The sequence below is a fragment of the Macadamia integrifolia genome, chromosome 1, assembly GCF_013358625.1.
Source record: "Macadamia integrifolia cultivar HAES 741 chromosome 1, SCU_Mint_v3, whole genome shotgun sequence".
Taxonomy (NCBI): domain Eukaryota; kingdom Viridiplantae; phylum Streptophyta; class Magnoliopsida; order Proteales; family Proteaceae; genus Macadamia; species Macadamia integrifolia.
This window is the reverse complement of record NC_056557.1, coordinates 10066484-10093958: the sequence shown is the minus strand read 5'-3', so window position 1 is coordinate 10093958 and position 27475 is coordinate 10066484. Positions and strand designations below refer to the sequence as shown.

At 37.3% G+C, this 27475-nt stretch overlaps 1 protein-coding gene across 2 annotated transcripts in view; it reads left to right on the top strand.

Annotated features, from left to right (window-relative positions):
- The window catches only part of LOC122073439 (pre-mRNA-splicing factor SPF27 homolog), an 11119-nt gene extending 3255 nt beyond the window's left edge, over window positions 1–7864 (top strand). The window contains exons 2-7 of one of the 2 annotated variants that reach the window (XM_042638065.1): window positions 786–1007; window positions 2772–2947; window positions 4889–4972; window positions 7139–7208; window positions 7312–7445; window positions 7570–7864. In XM_042638065.1, the coding sequence (XP_042493999.1) occupies window positions 786–1007; window positions 2772–2947; window positions 4889–4972; window positions 7139–7208; window positions 7312–7445; window positions 7570–7627 (744 nt within the window). In that variant the 3' untranslated portion in view covers window positions 7628–7864. The remainder of the gene's footprint in view (window positions 1–785; window positions 1008–2771; window positions 2948–4888; window positions 4973–7138; window positions 7209–7311; window positions 7446–7569) is intronic. The other variant, XM_042638125.1, reaches the window with a different exon arrangement.
- Window positions 7865–27475: the final 19611 nt, after the last annotated feature.

The following is a 27475-nucleotide window of genomic DNA, read 5'->3' as shown; positions in this document are numbered from 1 at the left end:
TCATGTTCACATTTTAAATAATGGTTATATTTGGTATCATTTATTGATTTATTTTCATTTTTTTGGGCTTGCATGAGTGGGCCGGAATATAAGAGCACATTTTAAAGAGTGCCCGTTTAAAAACCAGTTAAAGCCCGTTTAACATTAAACATGTCCGTCACCCGGTTAAGGCCCATTAGTTAAATGGGCGGACACGTGTAGCCTTTGAAAGTCTTCAACCCGATTAAGCCCGACGAAACCACCGCCCGACCGGTATTTAAGATATTAATATATTTTATTAAATCATCAATAATTTAAAAAAGATATTACACTTAATCACATTCAATAATTGATAAATAGGGATGAGAAAATAGGGTTTGATCCTATCGCAGGGACCTCCCGTGAACAGAAAACACTAGCCTAAAAAGGTTTTATGCTGAAAGCGCCCCTTGCTTCAAGAACAGTGGCAGGAGAGGCACGGTGGTCATTAGGTACCCTTTGTGTCAATGGCGCTGGGGTCACCCACCGATAAAAAACTTTGGCCCTTTCTTTGTACCGTTTTTGTACCACTGATTCAGTATCGGGGTGGTTTCGGTATAACCCACCAATACCACCGTCTCTCTCTCGCCAAGGTTCTTCCAGTACTTCCTCCATTTCAAGGTCCTCCAAGCCTCCAAGTAAACACATATAGCATAAATCTGTAGATTGTTGCGTATGAGTGCAACTACAAAGGGAGGGATAAGCAGTGGACGGTTGGTCTGCGAGACTGTGACTGCAAATAGCGACAAAGAAAGAACAAGGGTGACATACTAATGCTGGAAGCGCCGCCGGATACCTCACGGCCAAGCTGGTCAGTAGCTTCGGAGGAAGAAATTATAGACGCACTGCCATACATCGATGACGATTACGGTAACCCTAATGTCAAAGAAGAAGTCGATAGATTGGTGGAGGAGGAGATGCGCCGCAGCACTAAGAAGCCGGCTGATTTCCTCAAAGAACTCCCTCCTGTCCCCAAGTTGAATTTCGAGGTACTAACACTAAACTATTCTCCTCCTCTGATTTAGGGTTTTACTTTTTGCACCGCCGTTTCCCCTTCTTCAGAGAGATTGTTGAGCTTAATTTGTACCTAGGGTTTTCTATTGTTATGTATATTGGTTTTTGGTTTGCTATGGTATACCGTAGTCGTGAATCTCTGTAGAATAACAGCTAAACTCGATTAAAGAAACTGTCATTAAAGATAAAATTGGGCAGCTATAAACTCATAGTGAACATATAATTGCATAGTTGAGGTCTTCGTGTAGATAAGGTCAACTCATCCAAATAGCATAGCTCATTACCATATAATGGTGTTTCAATGCTATTTGTGGAAAGAGGTCGAGGAAGGTGGAGGTTACCCTCAGTGAGAGAACAAAGATAGCGTAGCCTTATAATGTGAAGGACAAAAGTTTAACTCAGCCCTATTGAAGAAAGAAAAAGGGAAAACTCATATGATTTGCCATTTGTGGTCTGATATCTAACAGATACCTATGGCAAACAGCGAGTAGAAACAGAAAAATAGAGAAGTTAGTGATCAATGGATTGTTGTGTGATTGACAGTGTCGCACAAAGAGTTAGAATAGGGTGGATGAAGTGGAGGGGTGCGTTTTGAGTGTTGTTTGTTCAACGTTTTTCTTTAAAATTCGAAGGAAAATTTTACATTATAATTATATGATCGACAATGATGTATGGAGCTGAATGTTGGGCAGTGAGAAGAAACATATAAACAAAATTAGTGTAGCTGAAACGAGGACCTTGAGATGGATGAGTGGTAAAACTAGAAAATATAAAATAAGGAATGAACAAATTAGAGCTAATTAAGGAGTAGTTATGATACCCTATAAGTTGCGAGAAGGTCGTTTGAGGTGGCATGGACATGTGCAACAGAGGCCTTGAATGCTCCATTACAGAGGGGTGATTTGGTTCAGATTAAAGGAACTAAACGAGCTAGGAGTAGGCCTAAAATGATTCTAGGAGAAGTATTGAGGAGCGACATGCGTAGCTTTGGTCTAGTAAAGTATGACTTTGAATAGAGCTGATTGGATATAAATGATCCATGTAGCCAACCACATTTTGTTGGGATAAGGAGGCTTAGAGGACCAACCGTGAATTAAGACGTTCAAAATATATTTGTATCAAGTAAAAGTGTGCATATATGTAAAAATTTGACAATATGCATGCAAGGCTATACGAAGATTTTTTCTACAATTCTAAGTTTTTTATCTGGACACTTAAAAATGGAATGGGATTCACACCCATTTCTGACAGTTACACCATCAACATAGACTCCACTATTGCAGAGTCGGCTCTGCAGGTACTCCATTGAAATGCCTATCCTGATTATGAGAAGAACAGAAACAAAAAACAACTTGAAAAACCCTAAATCATCCATGTACTTCTTGAGATCTGATGCCCAGAAGACATAATTGGTGTGGTTACCCAGAGGCTAAGAATGCCCTGCACTTCTCATTTTGTAACATAAAAGTTATAAATATTCACAAACTCTTGTGTAGGTATTACTTAATTTTGGTCAGTTTTGTTCAATTTTGTAAAGAAGCTTGTATAAGCTGGTGTGATGATTCTAATGCACTGTTGATTATCTCACAGTCCTTTGCTTCTTTGCTAGAGAATATGAACTTTGCGCTCTAACTATGATATGTTTTCAAGATTAGAAAATATAAAACAGCAGTGAAGTGTTAATTTTATTGAAGAAACATATTCATGTCTTCTATCTAATGCTGAAAGTTTCTTCTCAGAACCATCCTATGCTTGCTAGAGAATATGAACGTGTGAAAGCAGGAAAGCCTCCTGCAAAGCTGGAGACATCTCGATATAGACTAGAACCACCTCCTGTTAATAAACGGAACGACGTTGAAGCTTGGAAGCCTGTCCTTGGAAATGCTCGTGGCTTGTTACAACATCAGATAATAAGGTATTTATTGATGATGTGATGTTTTTGGCTGTTAATTTTGCCCCTTGCTGGTATGCCTTCACTGTAAGATGATCCTGTTTATTTTTTACCTGATTGATCCAACTTCTTCCTCGTGAATGGAGCTTTATTAGGAAAAAGAAGGAAGAGGAAAATATATCTGACCTTGTCCCCAATAAAGTAAGCATGGACAAAGAAAAACGAAGAACTTGCAGTTGCAAGGCTAAGGGTGTCCCAAAATACAACTGTTGCCTAACCAATCCCTCCATACTGACATGCCTTTCTTGTTTATTGTTCTGTTGCACATGTGGCAGTATTAGCACATCTATTAAATATTCACATTCCATAAAAGTTTAGGGCATTATATCTAATGACATGAGTAATAAGCAGAATTCCTTGTTTGAGTAAATTTTGTATTGGAAAAGGGGTTTTAGATGCAGGTCCTTGTTCCTTGCATGTGTATTGGAAAGTTTTATTTTATTTAATTTAAAAAAAAAAAATGATCAGGTCTCATGAGCTTAATTATGTCTACATTGGGATACTTTGGAACTTATGATTAATTAAGGTGATGCCTGAAATTGGAGATGGGAACCTCAAATAGCATGTATCAACTCCTGAACCGAGCTAAATATGTTCTGTGCTTGTTTACTCACTGTAGTTTCAGCTCTCTACCTCTCTGTCTCGGTTCTTCGGTCTCTTTGTTTGCTCTTGCTGTTTCGTTTTGCTATTCCCCTTTACTTTTGGTGCCAGATCAGTAATGCCGTAAAGTTTGCAAAAGAGTTTCTGAAGCCCCTGCAAGTGAATTGATGGTGGTTTTATGCTCTCTCTTTCACAGTCAATCGTTCTTAACTTCAATGCTCCCTGCAGATCTCAAATCTGCAAATCTGATCAACCTTCAAACTTATAGTCTCAGGCTCTCAGTCTTTGTTACCTACTCCACATTTCTGTCTCTGCCATCCTTTATTGACTTTCTCGTCTTGACATGTTCTTCTCTCCATCTCCCATTCCAGCATATCCAAAACCACGGGAATGGACAGGCCTCCATTTCTCTCCACACTTTATCTGGATCTAGTTGGGGGCCTCTATTTCTCTCCACACTTCATCTGGATCTAGTTGGGGCTTCTATGGTTTATCGAGAATCCGAGCCTCTATTGAAGAAGAAGAGAATGAAAGAAAAGAGAGAGGAAATGAGTTCGTTTCCACGGACGAAAGTCATCAGGAGCAAGAACGAGAATGTGGAATGGAAAAAAAAAAAAAAAAACCATTCCAAAATGGGCTGCATTCTTTGACACATTTCTGGAATCCAGGGACAAGAATACATACCAAACGGCATTTTTATCATCTCAGAATGTGTTCTCAACCTAGAATGTGTTCTGAGAAAGCATACCAAAACAGCCTTAATTTCTTTAAGGTAGCAGTGGGGATTTGATTCTTGCAAGGCACTGAATTGAGGAAAAAGATGAAGCAATTGAAGATTTTTAACATAATAAGGGAAAGTACACCTTATTTTACTTGCCTAGAACGATTAATGACATGGCAGAAGGTTTATGAAATCTGAAATTTGTAAGGCATACTACATAGCATGGTTACTACATAGCATGGTTCCGTGCTCTTATACATCTGGTTTTTGACCAATCACCTTTCTCCTTACCCTTAAATCGTCTCTTTTCTTGATTTCGCAACAAGTTTATTATTCTCAACAATAAGATCATCATTGCTTTCTGTTAGTTCAATAATTAGTCTTGTAACATAAAGAAATTAGTGTGGGTATGTGACTGCTTTTAGATCTTAAACTTTCTGCCTTAGATATCTTTACAGGTAGATTCTTAGTGATGCACTTCCTGGAGGAGACTCTAATCTCTGAATGCATATATGCAAGATATCCACATACATGCACTGTAGGCATCCTTCATTCATTAGTGAATATACTTGTTGATTTTGCAGTCTAGAGAATCTGGACTTGATGTCAAAGCATGGTGCTGATGTTTGGAAACTTTACAATCAACAGCTGGATAAGTTCTTGTTCAGGTTCATTCTGAATTTTCTATGCATCGCTGTTTTTCATGGAATTATAAGAACTAATTTTTATTTTCCCCATCCTGTCATTTAATTTGGTTAGGTTTTTTGTGTACAAAATTTCAGTTACATGCAACTACATTTCATTTGGTTAGACCCCTTGTACAAAATTGATGCAATCAATACCAATATCCTTAATGTCTCTGGTATAAAACTGCATCCAGCATACTTGACTAATCAGTATAGAGTGAAATTTCCTCACGCTGCACTGTTGAAAGAAATAAAGTCTGAATGCTGATGAGTTAACTATTGCCTATTGGTGTTAGGGATTCGATGAATGTTGGGCGCTAACCAGCATGGTTCAATTTACGCTTACTTTCTCACCATTTGGTTGTTGGCTTCTTTACTGATTGGACTCTCATTTGCCATGTCAAAATCTTTATCTGAAGGGAACGAGAGAAAGATAACAGGTTGATCATCTCTTTAAGAGGGAAGATGAAATCTATCTTCACTTCAAACCTTGTATCTGCTTGCCTGCTGGGAAAAGAAACTTAGGGATGCATATCCAAATAAGAAGGAAAAGCAATGCATGTGAATGGAATATAAGTTTTGTATGAATTGAGCAATATACAAGCTATACCACAAAAACTGAACTCAACTTTACTGAGCCTTATCTTGACTAAATGTGGTTTTTTCTAATTAGCTTTATTTAAAGTCATACTTGTTACTAGTCCTAAACTATGCATGTCCTTCCTCACCATTTCTCTTAGTGTTATTTTAGTACTACCGCCTACCCCTGGGCCTTTTAGTTCCTACAATTTGAATCAAATCCCCTCTCCTTACTAGGGCACTCAAAGGCCTCTGTTGCACATTTCCATGTCACCTCAAACGACTTTCTTGCAACTTATCATGTATCGGAGCTACTCTAAGAGCTCTAATTTGTTTGTTTTTTATTTTATCTATTCTAGTTTACCACCCATCCACTCCCAAGATCCTGATTTAGTTAACATTCTGCTTCATACATCATTGGTGGTCGTATAAATATCTTGTAAAATTTAAAGGTAAAGGAATACGTTGATCACACAACAGTTCAGATGCACCCTTCCAATTCACCACTCTATTCTAATTCTTTATACAATATCATCTTTTATTTCTTCTTATTTATTTATGATTGAACCTAGGTTCCTAAAATTTACACTTTGTGGTATCTTCCCCTATCATCAATTTTGACCATCCCACTTTTAGTCCTATTGTTACTAAGTTATACACCATGTATTCTGTTTTTGTTCTACTTATCTTAAAACCTTTTGATTCCAAGGTTGATCTCCATAATTCCAACTTCACATTTATTTTTGTTTTTATTTCATCGACCAAAACAATATCATTAGCAAAAAACATTCACCAAGGGATCTGATCTAGAATGTTCTCTAGTCAGCTCATCTATAATTAGTGTAAACAAATACAAGTTTAGAGCTGATCCTTGATGTAATCCAATTGTAATTGAGAATTTACTTCCCTACCCCCCTCACCAACAACTTACTTTAGTCGCTACACTATTTATATAGTTTACTATGTCCACATTTACCAGAATTAGTTTTCTTTTCTAACACTAGTTAACTACAACAACAACTCAGCCTCATCCCAACTAAATGGGGTCTGCTACATGGATCCTTGCCCTCCAATCAGTTCTATTCGACATCATACTTGATACAAGGCCTAAGCTATGCATGTCTTTTCTCACCATTTCTCCTAAGGTCATTTTAGGTCTTCCCTAACTCTTTTAGATTCTTCTATCTAAATCAAATCACTCCTTCCAAACTAGTTAATCATATCCACATATTTACTAGAAAATATTTTCTTCTCTCACACTAGCCAAATTAATTCTCTAGGGACTGATTCATAAGCTTTTACTAATCTAATAAAGATTTTATGGAGATCCTTATTATATTCTCGAAATCTGTCCATTTTCTAAGAACATGAATTTATACTTTGTGGTTCACACTATGCATACTTTTATTATAGTATTTGATCCTTCCTTTAGTAATATCTGGCCTCATTACCAGCTGAAAAGTTCAGATGTGGAGTTGTGCAAGACACCTTACGCCGCTTAAACACTATGCTTCATCTTCTTGTTCACACTCCACTATATTTGTTCTTATTATCTCAATCATTTTACAGAATGCAAGCAATTGCTTTGCAATACAATGAAAAGATTGAAGTTGTTAACCGTGAAAGGAAGTATCATCAGGTAATGCTTGTGCTTAGAATCTTCTTTGCCACCCACCCCTCCTGAGTTGGGCCAGTAGCTGGATGTGCATATTTGTAACTCCTTATTTTCTCGTTATGAACAGCAAAGCACTGCAGTTGAGCTTAATACGTTGTCTGCACAATGGAAGGAGCTCTGTGAGAAGAACATAGCGATAGAAGCTGCATGTGCTAAGATTGAAAATGAAATTGAAGAACTAAAAAGTGAAGCTGCAGAAAGGTCCATCTACTATACCCCCACCCCTCCTTTTTTTTTTTTTTTTATTAGTTTAAAATCTGGCAAATTTGCCATCTCGTAAATTACAATTCTATTAGTTTAAAATCTGGCAAATTTGTCCTTTCAGAGGCTGGAACTTGGAGGCCAACAGGGAGGATGGCACTTTGATGCAGTCAGAACATTGAGATAGTGTGGAGTGACTGCAGCTATGCGTTTTATTAACGTTTTTGTTAACACTGCCCACGAGGAATAGAGATTGTAAATGATATTTGATGTTTATTTAAGATAATATTTTGTGGGTAGTGGAACTCTTCTGTGCTTTTTCCTTCTTCTATTACTTGATTCCAGAACAATTGATTCATTTGATTTATGTGTAGTTGGGGAGCATTATTAAGTTGGATAATTTTTGCAGTTGGTAGGGACCTTGAAGGGAGTCTTAACCTGTGGCTGTCAATTGAATTCGTTGACTCATAATATTGGTGATGCCCATTGAGGAGATTAAAATGCACTCAATTCAACTCAGCTAAGCTTATTCTCAACCAAAAGGTGGTGCCGTCTTTTTTTTATGATAGCCATAAGCATTTTTGTTCAATACCACGTCTTTTAAGCCATTCAATTGGCATTGGTATGCATCCTCGTGTGTCCATGCATTGCCTGCTAAGAGTCCAATTATACTTACTGAATTGAAATTTCACATGTGAGTAGAGGCTTTTGAGGTCTGTTTGTTTATAAAATTAGGTTCCACACATAGTAGGTATCAAGGAGTCGCATGGAGATTCTTTTCCAGATTGGCTGATTAGAGATCCTTCTTTAAAATAAAAATATAACCAAAGTTCATCAAATTCTGAATGCATTGCTTAAAGTGAAAAAGAATCCAACCACGATGTACTCTCTCTCCCTCTCCCATTATTTAATGACGTCGTTTTCTTTGTATACCAATGGACATTCACTAAAATTCATTTTCTGCCAACTACGTATGATGCCAATTCAAAGGAGTATTTTATCGTTTTATCTCTTTTGTTTAAATTAAAATAAAAATAAAATGGAAAATAATCCTATTAGTTTGGCGTAGTAAACCGGTTTGACTGCTCTACCCCTCTTTTGTGTGTGCTAAAGATGCTGTTGGGGGTTCTCTTATTGGCCACACGAGTTGCTGGTATTTTCAATGCTAGATTGGCAAGGGTGCTCTCACCAAAAAAAAAAAAAATTATTATATAATCAAAAGGAGAAATTAATTTTCATAGTCAAACTATTAGAACCAATCTGCACAAGAAAAATTAATTTTAGTTAGTCACATCGTCCTTATTTTGGGTTTAAATGACATTTGTGCAATGAGGTGATGCTTAAAATATGTGCTTCCTTTTGGCTCTTGATTCTTGATAAGTGATATAGAGAACAGTAATGTAACTGATTCTATTGTCAGAAACGTGGTGGTATCTGATTTTGCCTAGAATGCGGTCAAGTGATTAATATGGTGGAACATGCTCTTTTTTATCGCGTTAGCTCAACAAGTCAGGTTTCTCTTGTGTGAGTACGAGGTCTTCTCTTAACCCTTCAGTCATATCTATGAGTGGATTATCAAATGGGAAAAAATTTTAGGTTTGACAAAGGAGTAACAGAGGATCTTTGCATCTCATGCCATTGTTGTGTGAGAAATTTCATATGTTTCGATGTCTCACTTTTTATAAATTGAGCGGTATAAAATATGCATATGTACAAATAAATATTAGAACGCTCCCCTCCCCTATACTTCACCTAAATAACACTTTGTCCATGAATTAAATTTGATTAAGCTTTTTGATAGCACCAAGGACCTGATAAATAAATATGATATTATAACTTTATTACTTCAACATCTTTACATTCTAACTCATATGTAATTTCGGTATGCTTAACTTTACACATGGAAAAACAACTTAAGGACGACAACAAGGGGCTTTGGCTCTGATACCATGTTGGAGGGTTCAACCTAAAATCTTAAAGCGTTGTTTGTTTAGAAGATAAAAAATGGTAAGAAAGGAAAGTTGGTGGGGACCACATTTGATAGGATGAGGGAACAGACAAGTGAAGGAAAAAAAAAAAAGGAGGAAAGAAGAGAATAATCATCAATTGTGGGCCCCACATTAATAAATGGTCTAACAAGATCGATGATTTCCACTCCTCAGCCCCGCCTCTGCTATAACCTCCACCGACGTTGCAATCACCTCTGTTACAATAGTCGTTTCTCAGGCCTACCTCTGTTATAACCAGATCCTCCTCCACTACAACTGTCGCTTCCCAGATCTGCCTCTTTACAACCATCATTAATTTTTCAGCTTTTTATCACCTCACCCCGCTCTCCCTCTCACTTCTAACTGTTAGAAGCTTTACGCTCTATTTCATATAAAGGCTGTGGGACTTTGGAGAGATATATGGTGAAAATTAGTGAGCCATGTCAGACAACACACTCCTGCATTTATGTAAATTTTGTCTCTTTATAAAGGCATTAAGGACTTGAATAAACTAAGTGTGATTATTGATTTATAACTTCCAACATCTCAAAATTCCTCACATGCAACTTCGGCATGCTTAGTTCTGCACGTGGATAGACAACTTTGAAAGGACAATAAAAAAAACTTGAGCTCTGATACCATATTAGAGGGTTCAACCCAACTATTTAGGCATTAGTTGGAAAAACTCCTTAAGTATATGGAGGCACCAAGGATCTAAATAAACCGACGTGGAACTAACTATAACTTTACAACTCCCAACATTTCAACAAAAATCAATAATCAATTCAGATGAATACATTAATTTAAATCAAGCTTGATTAATTGAATAACATATTTATAAATGAACCTTCCACTAGAATATGGAGATTGTCAAATTTTAGTTTATAGAGTGTGCTTTTGGTTGCAAAAGTCCAACAACAACAACTAAGCATTTTTCCAATTGAATGGGGTCTGCTATATGGATCAGTTAAAGAAAAAGATAAAAAAAAAAGAAGAGAGAAAAAGGGAAAATATAAAGAAATGAAATGAAACAAAAGTAATGCAACAACTCCTGACCATCCCACCTAAACGTAGTTGGCAACTTACTAATGCAAACAGTCATGTTTTATGTCATACTAGGGTCAGAACCAAGCAATATGGGAACCAATCATACCTCTCAAAAATGACCAAGTCAAAGTATTGAATAGTCTCTCATACATCGGATGGCTTATTGTTGCATAAAAATTGGGGGCAGTTTTCCTTCATCCACTACGAAATAGGTATTCTTTCACTAAGGGTATTAATGGAAGTGGGTGGATTGTCACAAATGAAAGAAAGGCATTTTCGATCTTCAATTAATAATGTTGAATAATAATTGAAGTTAGATCGATGGGTTTTCCTTCTCACACGTGGAGTAAAACTGTCCTTGAAATTTTGAAGTCCAATTAACACTAGTAATCAAATTATCAAGAAAATGAAACCATAATTGTAGTTGTAAATAGCTTGGTAGAGATCCAATGCTTTTGGATTGCATTGTTAATTGAGTTGGGTTGGGTATATGCATCTACACCCTGACCATAATGGGGTCTAATTTGTGGTTTTGAGTCCAATATCAAGAAGCAGCAAATGTAAGAGCATTCTATTAATTCCAACAATTTACAAGAATTGTAGTTTACACAAATTGACCCCCACTATAACTCTTCTTCCCCCTTTACTCTAAGGTATGATGTCACTATCAAACTGGGAAGTCATTCTCTATCCAAGAGCAAAGCCCACGACAACGCTCCATGTATCACTCTTTCCTCCCCATTATAAGAGGCAAAAATATCTTTTCACATAGCCAGAATAGATTCAAACACATAGGAGCGAAGGGGCAAAACTATCTTTTCACAAAGGCAGGATAGATTCAAACACATGGGAGTGGCATAGGCCACACTCCCATATTGAGTTTTTTTTTCCCTATAAATTTTATGGGAAAAATTTTGTGAGCGCTAAGGTAGGATTCGCAAGCTAGCACCTCTATCTCTATCTCTCTTCTCCACATGAAATAACCTCACTACTCTCTAATGTACAATGCACTCTTCTAAGCCTTGCTTGCTCAAAGATCCTTGTCAATTAATAATCAAATTCGATTTATTAAGTAAAATAACATTTACATTAAACAATTTATTTTCTAAATAAAGTAATTATATTTACTATATATTAATGAGAGTTTTTATGTAAGTTGCACAATCATTTTTATTTCTTTTCAAAATGATTCACTTCCCTTGGGCTATATACATTATATTCACATACCAAACCAATCTAAATAATGACAGAAAATTACCCTAAACCAACTTGCTCAATCTAAATATTCTTATTAAAACCTAATAACCATTCAGATCTTCTGCTAATTTTGTTCAACCTAGTGGTTTTAGATACATGTATCAGTGAATCGGATAGGAACCTTTGTTTCTAGGTAAAAGTGGACTTTGATTCCACATCACCAACAAGCTAGAACCATTTTCCCTTTTTATCTAAAGTATTATCAATGCCTTTAATCATATCAAACTTGTCAAACCAACCACTCTCCCTAACCCATGAATCCACTACCTTTAAAGTTGTCAATCAGTACGATTTTGATTATTTGGTTCGAATTTAGTTTGATTCAAGATTGACGATGTAAAATATCAAAATCAAATCAAGAATGAGAACACATTTCAAAATCAAATCCAAGAATGAACTCAATTTAGCTTGATTTTTTGTTTTTATTCAACTCCTTATGCTTTCATATTCATTTTAGGTCCTATTTTAGGTCTTTACTACCAAAAACCTCAAGCAAATTATTTGTGATATTGAAAGGAAAAAAAAAATTCATTTTGCCCGATCACTGAATCTTCATTTTTCTTAACCAAAATATATGTATATTTCAAAAATAATTAATTAGATTTTTTTTTTATCAGCCAAACAGAAAAATATTCATTAATTAGCAATATTTACGTTACATAGCATATCCGCCCTACATATGGGTTTTCTATTAGTTAGAGTAGCGTGAGCTATAGATTTTAGTTCTTCTAATAGCCTATGTCTATTTATAATACAAAAAGTAGGAGGAGCAAGATGCTTGTCCGACTCACAGCTTGGTATAATTAAAGTCTTTGGCCATAAGGTTAAAAAAATTTCAAATTGTTTATCAAAAAATAGCTTTAGGTCTTCTGCGTCACTCCACACCGCATTCACATTCCACCTCTTGGTCCTTGCCCATTTCAGCCCCTTGAGAAGACCCAGAGCCTCCGCCTCACCACTTTTTCCTGTCAACAAGTAGTTTCCTTCACATAAGATACTTTTGTTTTGGGAAATAAAAGCAATCACCCATGCAGACATAGTTTTTTGTTTGTCCATGATACTTGTAATGATGAGAGTGATTGTGCTTGGTGTTAATGGTGTGGGTGTGATGATGAAGTCTGAGTTAGATGTCACCTGGTTCTCTTGATTAGAGTGAGTAATTCCATTTGCAATCTAAAATTTAATGTGCTTAAGGGTGCTAACAATATCTGGTTTTTGTGCACAAAAAAATGTTTTATTTCTGTGATTCCAGAGAAAGTACGTGATTATGAATACAGAAAAAAAAAATCAGCTCATATCTTTTTGCGGAATAAAACCAGAATTGAAGCAAAATGAAACTAGTTTATTAACAGAATCCATTGGATGATGATTAGGTTTAAAGCCCAATGGGCCTAAAGCCCAAATCTTTCTTGTGATCTCACGATCCACCAGTAAATTGTAAAGAGGTTCCTGCTTGGCTGAGCATAAATGACATAATGGGTCAATATACACCCACTTTGACAAAATATCCTTTGTTGGTAAACCGTCATTTATTGCTCTCCAAAAGAAAATCTTAAACCTGTGGTGGATTTTGATTTTCCAGAAAAATCACCACCATCGTGAGCATGGAGATGAGCAACAGAACCTGTTTGAGCATGCATTGAAATTTGTTATTGTGTTGGTTTGCAGAAATTTAGCAACTAATTTTGTTGAGAAGGATCCCTCCTTTGACAAGGTACACTGCCATTTGTCAATATTATGAGATAATGGGATTTGAACAATAGAATCAGTAACATTACCAGGAACTACAGAGTTTAATAGTTCATTGTTCCAGGTATTATCAATGATGAAGCTACTAACTGATTCGTTAGAAAATGTGAGGTTCCATTGTTGTTCAAAACCTTGTGTAACTCAAAAATGTTATTTTAAAAGTGGACCCATTGATCAAACCAGAAGAAGGTATTGAGGCCGTTGCCTATTTTCCGAATGATCATCCTTCTCAAAATTGGAAGAAATTTATTAATGCTATTTCAACAATGTGATCCTCTTGTTTTAAGAGTTTTAGGGTCAAAGACTGATCTGTTGGCAAAGTTTTTTTACCTGAGGACTTGGACCCAGAAGCTATTAGCATTTGATAGGAGTCTCAATCCCAGTTTGAGAAGAAGAGCTTTATTATGGGTTTCAGCATTTCTAAAACCAACCCCTCCCATAAACTTTGGTTGACAGATTTTATTTTGACCAATAAGGTAGGCTTTATTTGTCTTACCATCATCTCTATTCCAGAAATGCAAAGATAAGAAGGAATCGAGGTTAGAGATGGGTTGAAGAAGGACACCTCTCCCTGCAAAAGAGAATAAATTAGATTCCCACAAACTTAGTTTATTTTTAACTCTAGTTACAATTTTATTGAAGGTCAAAGTCCTTTTCCGAGAGTGGGCCAGGTTGGTACCAAGATAGCAGGTGTCATCGGTTATTTCATCAATACCAATAATTTTGCTTAAAAGCTTTTTTGAGTTTTCACAAACATTAGAACTGAAAGTTAATCCGCTTTTAGCAAAATTAATGGTTAGACCCGAAATATCAGAAAAAATGTCCAAGATGCATTTCATGGTTGTCAGGTTTTCCTATGTAGCACTACAAAAGATGAAAGTGTCATCTGCGAAAAAAAAGTGAAAAATTTCAAAGGCATTTCTAACAATCTTAATGCCCCTAAAACAATTCAGATCTATGTAAGTCATCAACAATCTAGAGAGACCTTCCATCATAATTATGAAAATGAAAGGACTAAGTGGGCAAACTTGACATATTCCTCTAGATACTTTAAAAAAGTTAAAGGCATGTCCATTCAATTTAACAGTGATGAGATGTTGAATCAGATTAATCCACTTCAGTAAACCCCAAAAATTTGAAACTGGCAAGCATAAACCTCCATTCTACTGTATCATAGACCTTGGCCATGTCCAATTTGATGGCCACAAACTCAGACTTTACCTTTTTTTCCTTCTGAAAAAATGGAAGGTCTCCTGGGCAATGGCAATATTGTCGGTGATCTCGCAACCTGATACAAATGCTGCTTGGTAAGGAGAAATGAATTTCTGCATGATGAGCTTCAATCGAGAGGCCAAGATTTTTGAAACAAATTTGTAGGTTACAAGGCTTTTGAAATCATGGAACCAAAAGAATCAAATCATTCTACCTTTTGAAATCAAAACTAAATCAATTTACTTTGCTTTAATTCGATTCCATTTTAAACAGCTAGTTTTGATTTTAGTTTAGGATTCAACACCCTTATCTATGTATCATCAAGACTAACCACTATCGTATTCACCGTAAAGGATTTCACATCTTCTACAGCAAATAACATAGTGTGATGAGCATCAAACAGCAATGAGATGTGGTGAACATCAAACGGCTGAGAATATCTAGCCACACACCCTAAGAAACATCAAACAGCAATGAGATGTGCTGAACATCAAACATATCTAGCCACACACCCTAACAAACATCAAACAGCAATGAGATGTGCTGAACATCAAACGGCTGAAAATATCTAGCCACACCTGCGAAGAAACCTCAAGCGACCCGATGATCTTTGCACTGGCGCAGTAACTGCAGAAGATTTACACAACCAGGAAAATGAACCTAAAGCATAAGTCTGCATTGGAAAGAGTAGAATACAGAACATCTCAAGCTTCTAAGTTTTTTTTTAAGTCAGAGTCCAATAAACTCCTCTCATCATTCTTCCATGGCAATGACAAAGATGTCATTGAGAGCTAATATTAATGGACGATGGAAAGAAACAAAAAAATAAAATACAGGTTAAAGTACCTGGCTAGTTCTCTATACCTTCCCTAACCCAATACAAACCCTACTAAGAAAGCTTAATGTTAGTACAATCTCCAATGAATTCCAGGTTCTTGATGTGGTAAAGATTCCACAACTTCAAAATGGCATAGAAACTCTTTCACCAGTCACCCCATCTCTCTCTCTCACAAGACATTACTTTACCCGATATAATTTTCCATTCACATCTCTGCAGAACTCATAACTGCACCTGCAAGGCTGCAAACTCTCATTATGGTACCCAGGAAAAGCTGTATCCATGACAAGTCCATAATACATACAAGTAGGTTTCACTTCTTTATGGAAAAAGACATTTCACTGTGAAGGCAAAGTAAAGTCATCTTCCTGATGAATTGGATCCAGTGACCATAAATTCTTTTTCTCAGTAGGTAACAGAAGCTACAGAAATAGTTGAAGAATCTCAGAAATGCCATCTAATGTCATTAAATCCTTGTTACCAAAATATCTCCAACTAGGGCAGAAAAATAACTCAACCATGGGTGTAAAACTACCTCTGCAACAAGGGTTAGATCCAGTTTCACACTTCCAACTCAGAAGCGACAATTTCTAGAATGATGGTGATTTGTTCTTGGGGATTATACCAAAATAAAAATTTCTTAAATGGTTCCAACTTCCATGTGTTCACAAAGGGGAAGCTTCAATGCAAAGACCTAAAGCCAACATTTTACCCACAATGGCCTCCAAAATCAAAACAAAATAAAGTAGATGATCCTGTGAAAAGTTTCAAATCTTGCCCAAGAAAAATAGAAGAATGGATAATGCCAACTTATGGATAATAACCTTGAACACAAGTTGCAGGTTGCCTTAAAGCCATCTTTCCACCCTAATGGGTACAGTTTTTTGTACATGATTTAATTCAAGCCATAAAAAAAAGGTTACACTTGGGATCTTAAGATCTGTGAAGGCTCATAGCTTCCATTTAAAAGGTCTAAAGAAAAGCCAGAAGTTATCTCTGAACAAGGCAGGAGGTAAGAAAGTCCTCAGGAGTTGTAGGCTACTCCATACTTCTCTTTCTATCTGTAAATGGCTTCTTCACAGCTCATATACCTAGAAGCTTCCAGCTTTAAAGCAGGCTCCACAGCCTCACCTGCAGTTCAAAGGAAAACAAGATAGCTTTCATTTGTAAGGATAATGAATGAATTAAAAACATAGGAATAATTCAACAGTATCTGCTTTATTGGGTAATTTCTTCATTCTCCAAGGGAAGAAGTATGGTTCCTTGGAGGAATCCATGTTCTAAAAGTAACAAAAAGCTCAAGAAACATAAAGTGGAAGAAGAGATAGTGTAGAGCTCCCTTCAATCCAAACAAGGATCTAACATGGATAATTAAGCTCCTGAAATATGGAATCCACAATCCTATCCAAAACCCTCCAAAACATAGAGATAAGGCTGTGGGATCCATAGTTCAGCAGCTAGATCTAAACCAGTGAGAACCTCTATTGGACTTCAAGGAGCTCCACTCCAAAACCCTAATACCACTTCCACAACCACCCTAAAATCCAGATTTAGCTCCATGAAAACGAAGACAAAAGCTACACAGCAACTACAACTGTAGTGCAGCCAAAACCTGCATCGCCCATAAAAGAAAGAAAAAAACCCCTCTTGTCACTGAAACCACAAACCCTGAAGCCACCTTACACAAAGCTGAAAACCCATCTCATGATCTCAAAGATCTTTTGGTTAGTCTCATATTTAGGGTAGATGGCTGTGCTTTATATGGAGAATTGAAAGGGATGACTATGGGTCTGGGATGAGAAATGGAGAGTTGAGACATGAGAGAGCTGTTTTTTCACCTCCATCTCGAAATGTCTTGGGAAGCGGCTTGTAAAAAGATTCCCTGACCTATATCACATGCCTTGCATTACCCCCCCCCCTCTCTCTCTCTCTCTCTCTCTCTCTCTCCAATTTCTCACTCTATTTCTAGCAAATTATCGTGATATTTTGACAATAGTACAGTTACAGATAGGATTACTATAAGTACCCAATATAGCTAGCTGGCTGTATCTAAAGAGTATTCAGACATGAAAGGCGTGACGATCTCAGATCTCCTATGTATGTACCACAATTCCAGAACCAGGTCAAGACTTTCGGGTCTGTTTGTATCTGTATCATATCGGCCCTTGTGGTCAAGTTTGATTCTCAATCCTCAATCAATCCGGAATTTCAGATTGATTGTTTCTATCATTTTAAGGGTAAAATAATAAAAAAATAGTATTTTTACAAAAAAGAAAGGACAAAATCGATCGATACCCACCAATTCGATTCGATTCAAGCTGAATCAATATCCACAAATATCAATAACAATACGATCCCCTAAATCCATGGTATGTTGAAGCTAACATCAGAACCACCAAAATAACTTGGTTAGTTGCCATTGTTTTGGATCGGGATTTTCTCTTGAGTATTGATTGTCTAGGTTGCGCCTACAGTTATTTGAATGATGGACACGTGTTTCGGTGCTAATTCAATATCTATATTTTTATCATTCAAAATAAAGACAACGTATATATAAAAACCATTAAATCAATATTTAGACACATGTTAATCGTTCAAGTAATTATGACTGACCTAGACAATGAGCACTCAAGAGAGAAACCGGATCCCATTGTTTTGCAGGGCTCTCTCTCTCTCCATTTTAAATTTGAAAATTGAATTGTCTATATCCATAGTCCATGCATGCTCATATCTCCTTCAATGGAAAACCAGGTTGAGAAGCTCAGGGTTCCTGGGCTGGGCCTGGACCTGTTTTTTTTTTTTTCATTCTTAAATCTTACCATATCAACAAACTTAGGGGGAAACAATTTTCTATAGTTGTTTAAAAAAATGAAAATTTTAATAATTTATTTAAAATAAGAAGTGGGCAGATTTAAACTTTAAAGCCACATTGAAGCACCGAATATCCTAATTAAAATACAGTTTTTATTGTTTATTATTATAATATAACGTATTAGTAAAGCCTACAAGTTTGCTATGGTAGGTTACCAAAAAATAGTTCGCTATATAGAGTGCCTCACACGTGAGGAGGGCAGTGGAAAAGTGGAAACTCAAGGGGGCTTTGTACCATAGGATTCTATGGATAGGCTTATCTAGGACTTTCTATTGGTTGTTATACGGGCTACGTGTGGTTACGTGTGATTTAGGTTTATTTTTAGACCTGAATCTTAAAATCAGATAGGTTTAAGGGATTTTTTATTAGCAAAAAAAAAAGTTGGAAATTGATTGTTTCTGTCGATGGGGTTGAACCGATTTTGGGTTAGATCGAAATCAAATAGTTAAGTTGAAGTCAACTTTTGATTGATTTCAATTTAGTTTGATATTTATCAGGTTGGCTGATACGAATTTGAAAGAACTCAACCTCATAAATCAACTTACAAAGTGAGGTAACTCAAAACCATCTTTCCATACATGTGATGGTTGGGCAAAGGATCGTGCTATGATATCACTTATAAGAACTTGGAATAACTTACCCTCGGAACCCAAGGCCATATCAGTACTCATCAAATATCTTTCGTAATCAATGTGGGATCAACCCCTCATATTACTGATATGGGATCATAACATTAGTTCAAAAAGATTTATATATGTTCTTTTTGTTTGTATAAAAATAAAACCTGAAAATAATAGTTTTTTTTATCAATTTTCTTTGGATTCGATTCAGTTTCCAATTTCATTTGGTTCATTCAATCGGCCCAATTCAGCTTCGATTTATATCATTTTATAAAAACCCAAATTGAAATCAAATTGGTAAGGGTTTGGTTTGGTTCAAGTTGAACTGTCAATCTTTTATTTCGGTTTACCCAAAAAAAAAAAATTCTTTTACTTCATGCATTTTTTTTTTCTCATTCCTAAATCTTAACTGGGGCCCATTTTTACCAAAAAGAAAAAAAGCCCCATAGGCCACCAGGTTGACCTCCCAAGAGGACGGCCAGGCTGGGCCGCTGGGGTGATGTCCTAAGAGGGTGGCTTGGGTTGGGGTTAAAAATGCGGCAAATTACATACAAACCACCGGATAAAGCTGATGTTCACAAGGTTTGTTGGAGGACATTTTGTAGAAAGGTAGACCCAAATGTTTTGTCCTCTCAAGTCAAGTTTTAACTTAGTGGAGAAATAAAAAACTTCAAGACTACAAAGAAGATGCTTGAGAATGTTTAGATTATCCAGAAGGTGCATGATGACAATAATTGAAAAAGTATATGAAATTTAAAGTATGGAATTTGGCGAGTGTTGAAGAAGCATGGGAAGCAGAGACACCAATGGTAGCATCAATGCCAACATAAATAGTAGCAATGGGTAGCAATAATTCCTAATGAGGGATTTTTTTAGTGGTTAATTCTAATTATTATATCCAATGGTTAAAATTATCACGTCACCAACTCAAATGGTATAACTAGGTGGATCATCCATAAATAATCTATGGGTGGGGCCGCTTATAGAACCTATTGCCATAAAATATAATCTCTCTATTCAAAATCCAAGTTAAGCAACTTATGATGGCATTTCATAATCATATTTTATATACTACTGGTAGTAATTTTTTCATATTTGAATGTATTATAAAGTAGGTACTTAAATTTCTGTTGAACTATATGGTCTGTTATTAACAATGAAATGACAAGTTGCTTATATCCAGTTAAGTCTTGAACGCGTGTATTCACCTAGACAATGAAAAGTACCCAAATTTCTTGACTTCAGGTCAGTGAGGAGTGAAGACTGTAAACATAATAGGTGGGTGCCAATGTCTTGGGTGCATGCGAAAATCCTCCCAACCATGGTTCTAGGTATAATGAATTAAATTGATCATATCTATCGAATTGTTCCAATTTAGGATATTTCCAAACTAAATAGTTGGTAATTATAAATAGGAAAAATTACCTCCCCCTCCCCTTTAGTTTGTCGAAATTACATGTGGATCCAAGGGTTTGAACAAATTACACCCACTCCCCTTTATTTTCTAAGATTCTTACAATTAGGTCCAATCTGTTAGTCATCATGAAATTAGGACTGTTAGTTGGTGACATCACCTTACATAATACCTTTTAATGCTGAAAATACCCTTATATACATATGAACTTACCAATATACCCTTTTGTAAAGAGGGCTTCATTCTTCTTCAACCTGCTTCATACTTCTTCAATTATCCTGAACTTTGGCAGGACCAAGACCATCTGAACTCCAAAGATGCAGACTACCTTGCTTCTTCTCTGAAGAATGTTTTGTAGAGTTCTGCCTTTGCATTTTAATCTTCAATCCGGTTGAAGATAGTCTACTAGATTTAACGTTAGGTTGCACTTTGCAATTTGCGGCATGAGAGAGAGAGAGAGAGAGAGAGAGAGAGAGAGAGAGAGAGAGAGAAAGAGGGGTTCACGGCGAGAGTAACGGGCTTGTATAGTCGAAATCTTGGTGGAGAGTAGGCAAAATCAATTGGGGATCATTCTCCCTCATTCCTACCAATATCCACAGATGAAAATAAATTCAGATCTTTCTCCATTTTCTCTAGATATGAAGTTACATAACTACTTTTATCGGAAAAAAAGTCCGTTTTTGAAGCGCTATATATTGTGATTGGGCCATGGCGAGCTTGCTCAGACTCTGCTCCTCTCTTCTCTTTGTAATTCTGTTTCTGCTTCTCACAGATTTACGCTTCGTCGTCTCTGTACATCCACGGCAGATCTCACCAACTCCTGCCTCTGAAAGCGGAGGATCCAACTCTCCTTCTCCCTCTCCCAAATCCGGTGCTCCAACGCCCGGACCTTCTGATTCTACTCCCCTTCGCTGACTGGACAGTATGATATGGCACCTACTCCTTCTCTAGCACCGTCGCCCTCACCATCACCATCACCATCGGATGTTGCCAACGACTTCATTCACGGCTTCAAATGCACCGTCACCATCAAATGATGCCAGAAACTCTTTTTGTTTTCTACATTCCCCTCATATTAACAGATAAAATATTGCACTTCTTCCCGATTCAGTTGTCAATAAATTAGAATAGCGAGAACCAGAGGTTTTATGATCGGATACGAGAACCAGAGATATTATGATCAATCTCAATGATCTTTAGAAACCCATTCGAAACCCTAACTTACGAGAACCAGTTATTCTAATTCCTGCAGTGTAATCCATCCCTTCATAGATTTTGATTAGGAAATCAACTCATTGGGGATTTGAGTATTTTGGGTATATGAAGTACAGAAGGGTATAATGGTCATATCTTATTAAGACCCTTTTCTATTAAAGGGTAATTCGGTCTTTTGCTGTTGAAAACTAACAGGATACTCACACCGTCAATGTCAGGGGAGGGGGTGTAATTCGTTAAAACCCTTGGATCCACATGTAATTTCGACAAACTAAAGGGGGAGGGGTGTAATTTTCCCTTATAAAAAAAAAACTTAATAGCTACCCAAAACCATTAGGTGAAGAAATCAAATCATGTTTTTTAAGGAAAAAAATGATACAATATTATATTATTCTTTTTTTAGATGCATGATACCTAATTCAGTACAATGCATTAAAATCATGCCTTGTAAATTTCTTCTTATTTTCCTCTTCAATTTTATATGTTTATTTATTAATATATATATATATATATATATATATCTACTACACTCTGGGAATTGATAGCTCACGAGTGCCACTCTTTTTTATATAGTACTATACAAAAGAAAAGAAAAAGAAAAAAATAGAAATAAAGAAGTCCATCTGTGGAAGGAATTTTTGTTTTTTGAATTTTTTTTTTCTTTATTATTCTAACAGAACGTAGTTCATAGACTCACAGGTAACCAAACAGTTTTACACTCAGAATCAACAAACAGAATTAGGGTAACCAAATAGTTTTTCACCCAGAAAAAAATTGTTCCAAAAAAACTCATTTATATGAGTTACATCCAAAATCCTAAATCCTATAATGTGGTTCAATGAAAAATTCGAACCAAACGCCCCCTTAAGTAATCCAATCGAAGCCCACCTCATATTGTTTGTTTACCATCAGGTGGGAGCCCATTGAAGATAGAATATTGAGCCAAAAGGAAAGGTGATTCTTGTGATCTTAGTTTATGAATTTTGTTTATGTGTTGCTTAACTTTATGAATGAGATGGGCCCATTAGTATGTTTTAATGAGTATGATTTCTCTATTTCTTTTTCTTTTTTTAACAATGGGTATCCCGGCCTTCGGCATGACTAGTCTCGCAGGGCTATATTGACCCCACAACTGCATGGACTGGGTCATACCAGGGTTGAATAAGAAATATTCAACTTTTACCAAAAGTAGTGAAGAGCATTAATATAATACCCTACTTTTTAAACCCGGTCTAATTACACGGTTGACCCGGTTTAACCATGCAGGACCCGAACCAGAGAGGGTTAAGGCGGGTTCCTTATGGACCATAATGGCAAGGGTGACTTTGAACATAGGTTGGCCAGACAAGTCCGAGTCAGTGCCAGAGGAGACAGGTGTACCCAAGCCGTGCACATGCACGTACCATAAGGCCATGTACGGATAATGTTAGTATGTAACCGTATCCTAAAGCGCATACGTATGGTATACCTTGTGCCGAGAGTCGAATTCCATCAAAATCCCACTTATTGGCCAATTTTCGGCCCTCAAGTGGGCGATCACAGGTGGACGCATCTGTCCACCTGAGTGACCCACCCATGAGGATATTAGTTGTTTTAGGAAGTATAAATAGCCTTATTTTTTGTTTTTCAATATCTCATTTATTACATTTAGGAGTTGGTGAGAAGATTAAAGAGGAGAGAGAAAAGAAGGGAGAAAAGAGAACGGAGAAGAGGAAAAGGGAAGGAAGAGGAAGAAGAAATGGATTTAAACGGCGCCAAGGGTTGATCTCCCCATTCCGACGCCGGGAGAGTGATCCCCAACACGGGATCTACGATTAGAGGTGAGCAAAGGCTATGTTTCTTAAACTTTCATCAAACCCAAGTAAAACCCTTGATTTGGGGAAAGTTCTTGAGATCTTGTAAATCCCACTTGAGATGATGAATCTAAGATTTAATAGATGGTCTATGTAGCGATTTTGAAGGATTTGAAAAAGTGTTTACAAGGATAGAGAAGCATTGGTGATTTCTTGAGCTAAGAAGTGGTTTTGGGGTTTTGAAAGAAGTTCTTGAGCAAAGAAAGTAGGATGGCTTCTCAATCCTTAAATATAACTTAGATCTAGGTTAGAATCGTCTTATAAGACATGAATGCGTGAAAAATGGGATTGGAAAAGCCCCATTTGATTCCCCAAAGGTTGGGGAAAGTTTCAGGGGAAAAAGGCATTTTTCAGCCCTCACCGGCGGGCTGAGACCGGTGGGCCGAGCTGCCCGCCTAAGGGCACCTGCCTGAGAGGGCAGGCCCTCGGGGCTAACCAGTGGGCCGAGCTGCCCGTCGGTCATGATTGGTGGGCCGACAGGTGGGCCGACAGGTGGGCCAAGCTACCTGTCGACCATGACTGACCTTCGGCCCCCATCGGTGGGCCAACCGACGGGCCGAGCTACCCGTCGGTCCTGATTGGTGGGTCGATCGGTGGGTTGACCCGCCCACCTCTGAAGACCGGTGGGCCGTGACAGGTGGGCTGTCCGACCCACCCGAATGGCCCCCAACGTGATTTTTGCACCCGAATGGACCCAAAACGGATGTGCGACCTTCTTTTATGATTCTAAACATGATTTTACATCAAATCTTGTTAGTTTTGACCCCAAAGTGGTGAAATGCTAACCCCATTCACCAAAATTTACGTTTCTCATGCCGGATCTCACCCGTACCGAGCGTGAGTCTTTGTACCCAATAGGTAAGTGGGGAGAGGACGTTTGGCTTTATTTTAAGGTTGTTGTGCATCATTCAATTGTATCTAGATTAGCCATGTCATCATGCAAACTATGTGTAGCTTAGTCATCCTCATATGATTATGACATGCATGTGGTGTTTTACTTTCTCAATGCTAAATGATTGATGTGCTTATGTGATAAATGATGAAACCACGGTGTATGATGCATTATTAGACTAGATGCCATAGTCGGCTTGGAAACGAATGCATTGGTGGCCCGTGGAATGGGACGCGATGGTACTATACAATCGTACTATGACATATAGGAGCATGCGGTTTAGGATTATCATCTTCCCGTGCTACGACCCTTCCCAACAGGGGTTGAGGTATTGGGTTACCATTTGGGGAGAAGCAGTGGTCGTGGTTGTCGGGTCACTGTGGCAGTTAGACATACGCCCGGCTGGTCATTAGGACAGTCGGCAACCTAAGTGGTATATTCAAGAGGGCCAATCGTACTGCTTTTAAATTGCTGGAGTGATCACCTTTACTTTCTGTCATTTACTTTTATGTTGAAAGCCGGTGGTCGGCATGCTTTACTTTTTCGAGTACTCACGGTGGACCTTCTCCGATAGCCCTATGGGCGTATATCGGAATAGAGTTCGCGGCTCGTACCCGGAGTATATGCGCACTGTGGTTGTAGTAGCACTAAACCCAAGACTTAGTAATGTTGTTTAGGTGGATGTGATTTAAAATAAATTGCATAGCATGTAGTGTATATGGATGTGATTACTATGTGGATTGTTGTGTGGTCCTTCTTTTCACTTACTGAGCTTGTGAGCTCATCCTACGTGTACACCTCTTTTAGATGATTCTGCAGGTTACTTGCCTAAAGATCAAGGATCGGGCTCCACAGTTGAGTTCCCCGACGAGGATTGGTGGGTCCCTGAGGAGTGTGAGCATGGCACGGATTGCTTGTGCGAGGGCTGTGCTGTGGGACCGTAGTATTGATGCCGTGCAGGGTTATACTTTTTGATTCTTTTGTTGACCCCTTTTTGTGTACTTGATACGTGAATTGTTATTCTTTTTGTGTAAATATCATGCCTGCGGGCCCACATGTAATTATCTATATACTACAATTTGGGTATCAAGTATATTGGGGGTATTTACAGGTAAATTAAGTATTCCGCTGAACTTTTGAATGTTTATCTTAGATGTGTGTATGGTGTGGTTGGGTAATGTATCAGATGATCCTGGCAGGTTTGGGTTAACCTGGTTAACCCGGTCACCGGTCCGGTTCTATGTGAACGGGGTGTGACAATTAAGCACCTCTGTGTGAGTGGCCTAAGGTATGCCTAGTGGGAACCGAACTTAGGACATCCGAGTTTACAACTCGTACCAAGTTTGTTGCTCACCAACTACGCTACCCCCTTGGGTTAGTATGATTTCTCTCTCTCACACACACACACATGTAATGGATTCTTTCTTGCATAGCCATGGATGTAGTTCACGGTATCCGCATTGGTATTAGTCGTTGGTAATATTGATATCAATAGGTATGAGTCGTATTGGACCAACACGGGATCAAAATATCATTTTTTAAAACCATAAAATAGATGGTCGACTATATTGGCCGATCTATATTGGTATTAATCGTGATCAACATTAATACGAATCAAGTGATCTAATTTTGATACTAAAACCGAGTGTATATACAGAAATGTCACATTGCAAATTAGTGGGCCAAATTTTTTGCACTATTAAAACTCTGATGTTGCTTACTCATATGTCAAGTTTCAGTCTGATAAAAAATAACTAAGTAGCAAAAGAAAACTTTGAGAATTCAAAACTGGCAAAAAAGACACATGCCACAAATGATGGGTGTGTAACAGAACTAGGTTCTAGAAACTTGTATATATAGGTAGGTCCTCTACCCCTAACAAGTTTTTGATGGACTCCTCTATGGCACTCTAGAGGTGGCAACGCACATCCAACAGCATGAAGGACCTCAAGGTCTGCGCCCGTGTCTTGAGGTCTATGCCCGAGTTTTCTGCCGATTTTGAATTTGCCAATTGGTAAACAAGGTATTGAAAAATCCAAGTACTATAATCGGGGTGCATGGAGATGCACATATGTATATACCTACAATTGATAGTATACATTGAATCTTGATTTAAAATTTGACATGTGATAAATCCACATAATTTCTTAAATATCTTCTTATCTACTTCTTATTGGGGATGTGTTGGAAATATTTAACCTCCAAAAAAAAATAAAAATTGTTGGCATGAGCAAACTTTAATTGATGGATCTGACCCTCTAAAGATGAAACACTAGTTACTCTGTAGAACCAATGACCAATCAAGAGCAAGGTTCAAGTAAGTAGACTTGGCAATTAAGATCAATCTCAGTCAATTCCAATTTTGATTAAGCTGAAATCGATATCAACCCTAGAAACTCTTTTTGGATTGATCAATTCTGATCAGCAAGAATCAGGATCTGACTTGTTTTGATTCCGATTTAAAGAGACTTATTGGACCAAACCAATTTTAATTTTTTTAAACCCTGGTCAAGAGCTTCTGGTCCCAATCAATTGTTGGCCAAGGGTAATCAAAAATAGATTTTGCCAAGTACTATTTAGGATAAGAAGCAGTAGTCCCAATCAAAGGAGCAAACTTGATTAGATGAGGTTTTTAATGGGATTCTTTACTCAATGGGCCACCCTCCCTTTTCCTTTGCTGGGAAGATTCAAGTTGTTGAGGGTTTGAAAGCTCCTTTCAACTGATCTCCCTTTCCCTTGTAGCACACTCAATCTCTACTTTCTTGGTTAGTTATCAAACCATCCCCTGATGGTGATTTTTTCCTTTATGTGGACATTGATCTAGTTTTTTTTTATTGGTTTTTTTTGATAAATCAAAAAGGTTGTTCCATGATAGTGATCATAGCCCCCATGACTAGTCCCCGTACGATAAACAGTGTTTTCGCAAGACCAATGAACAGTAGTGAACATTAACCTAGTTATGACCATTGAAAATTAGAATATAGATAAGATTTTTTGGGTGCGAGGAATATGGTAGTTCAAATGTCAAATTTAGTGATCCAAAACAATTTTATGACTTTAAAAAAAAAAAAAA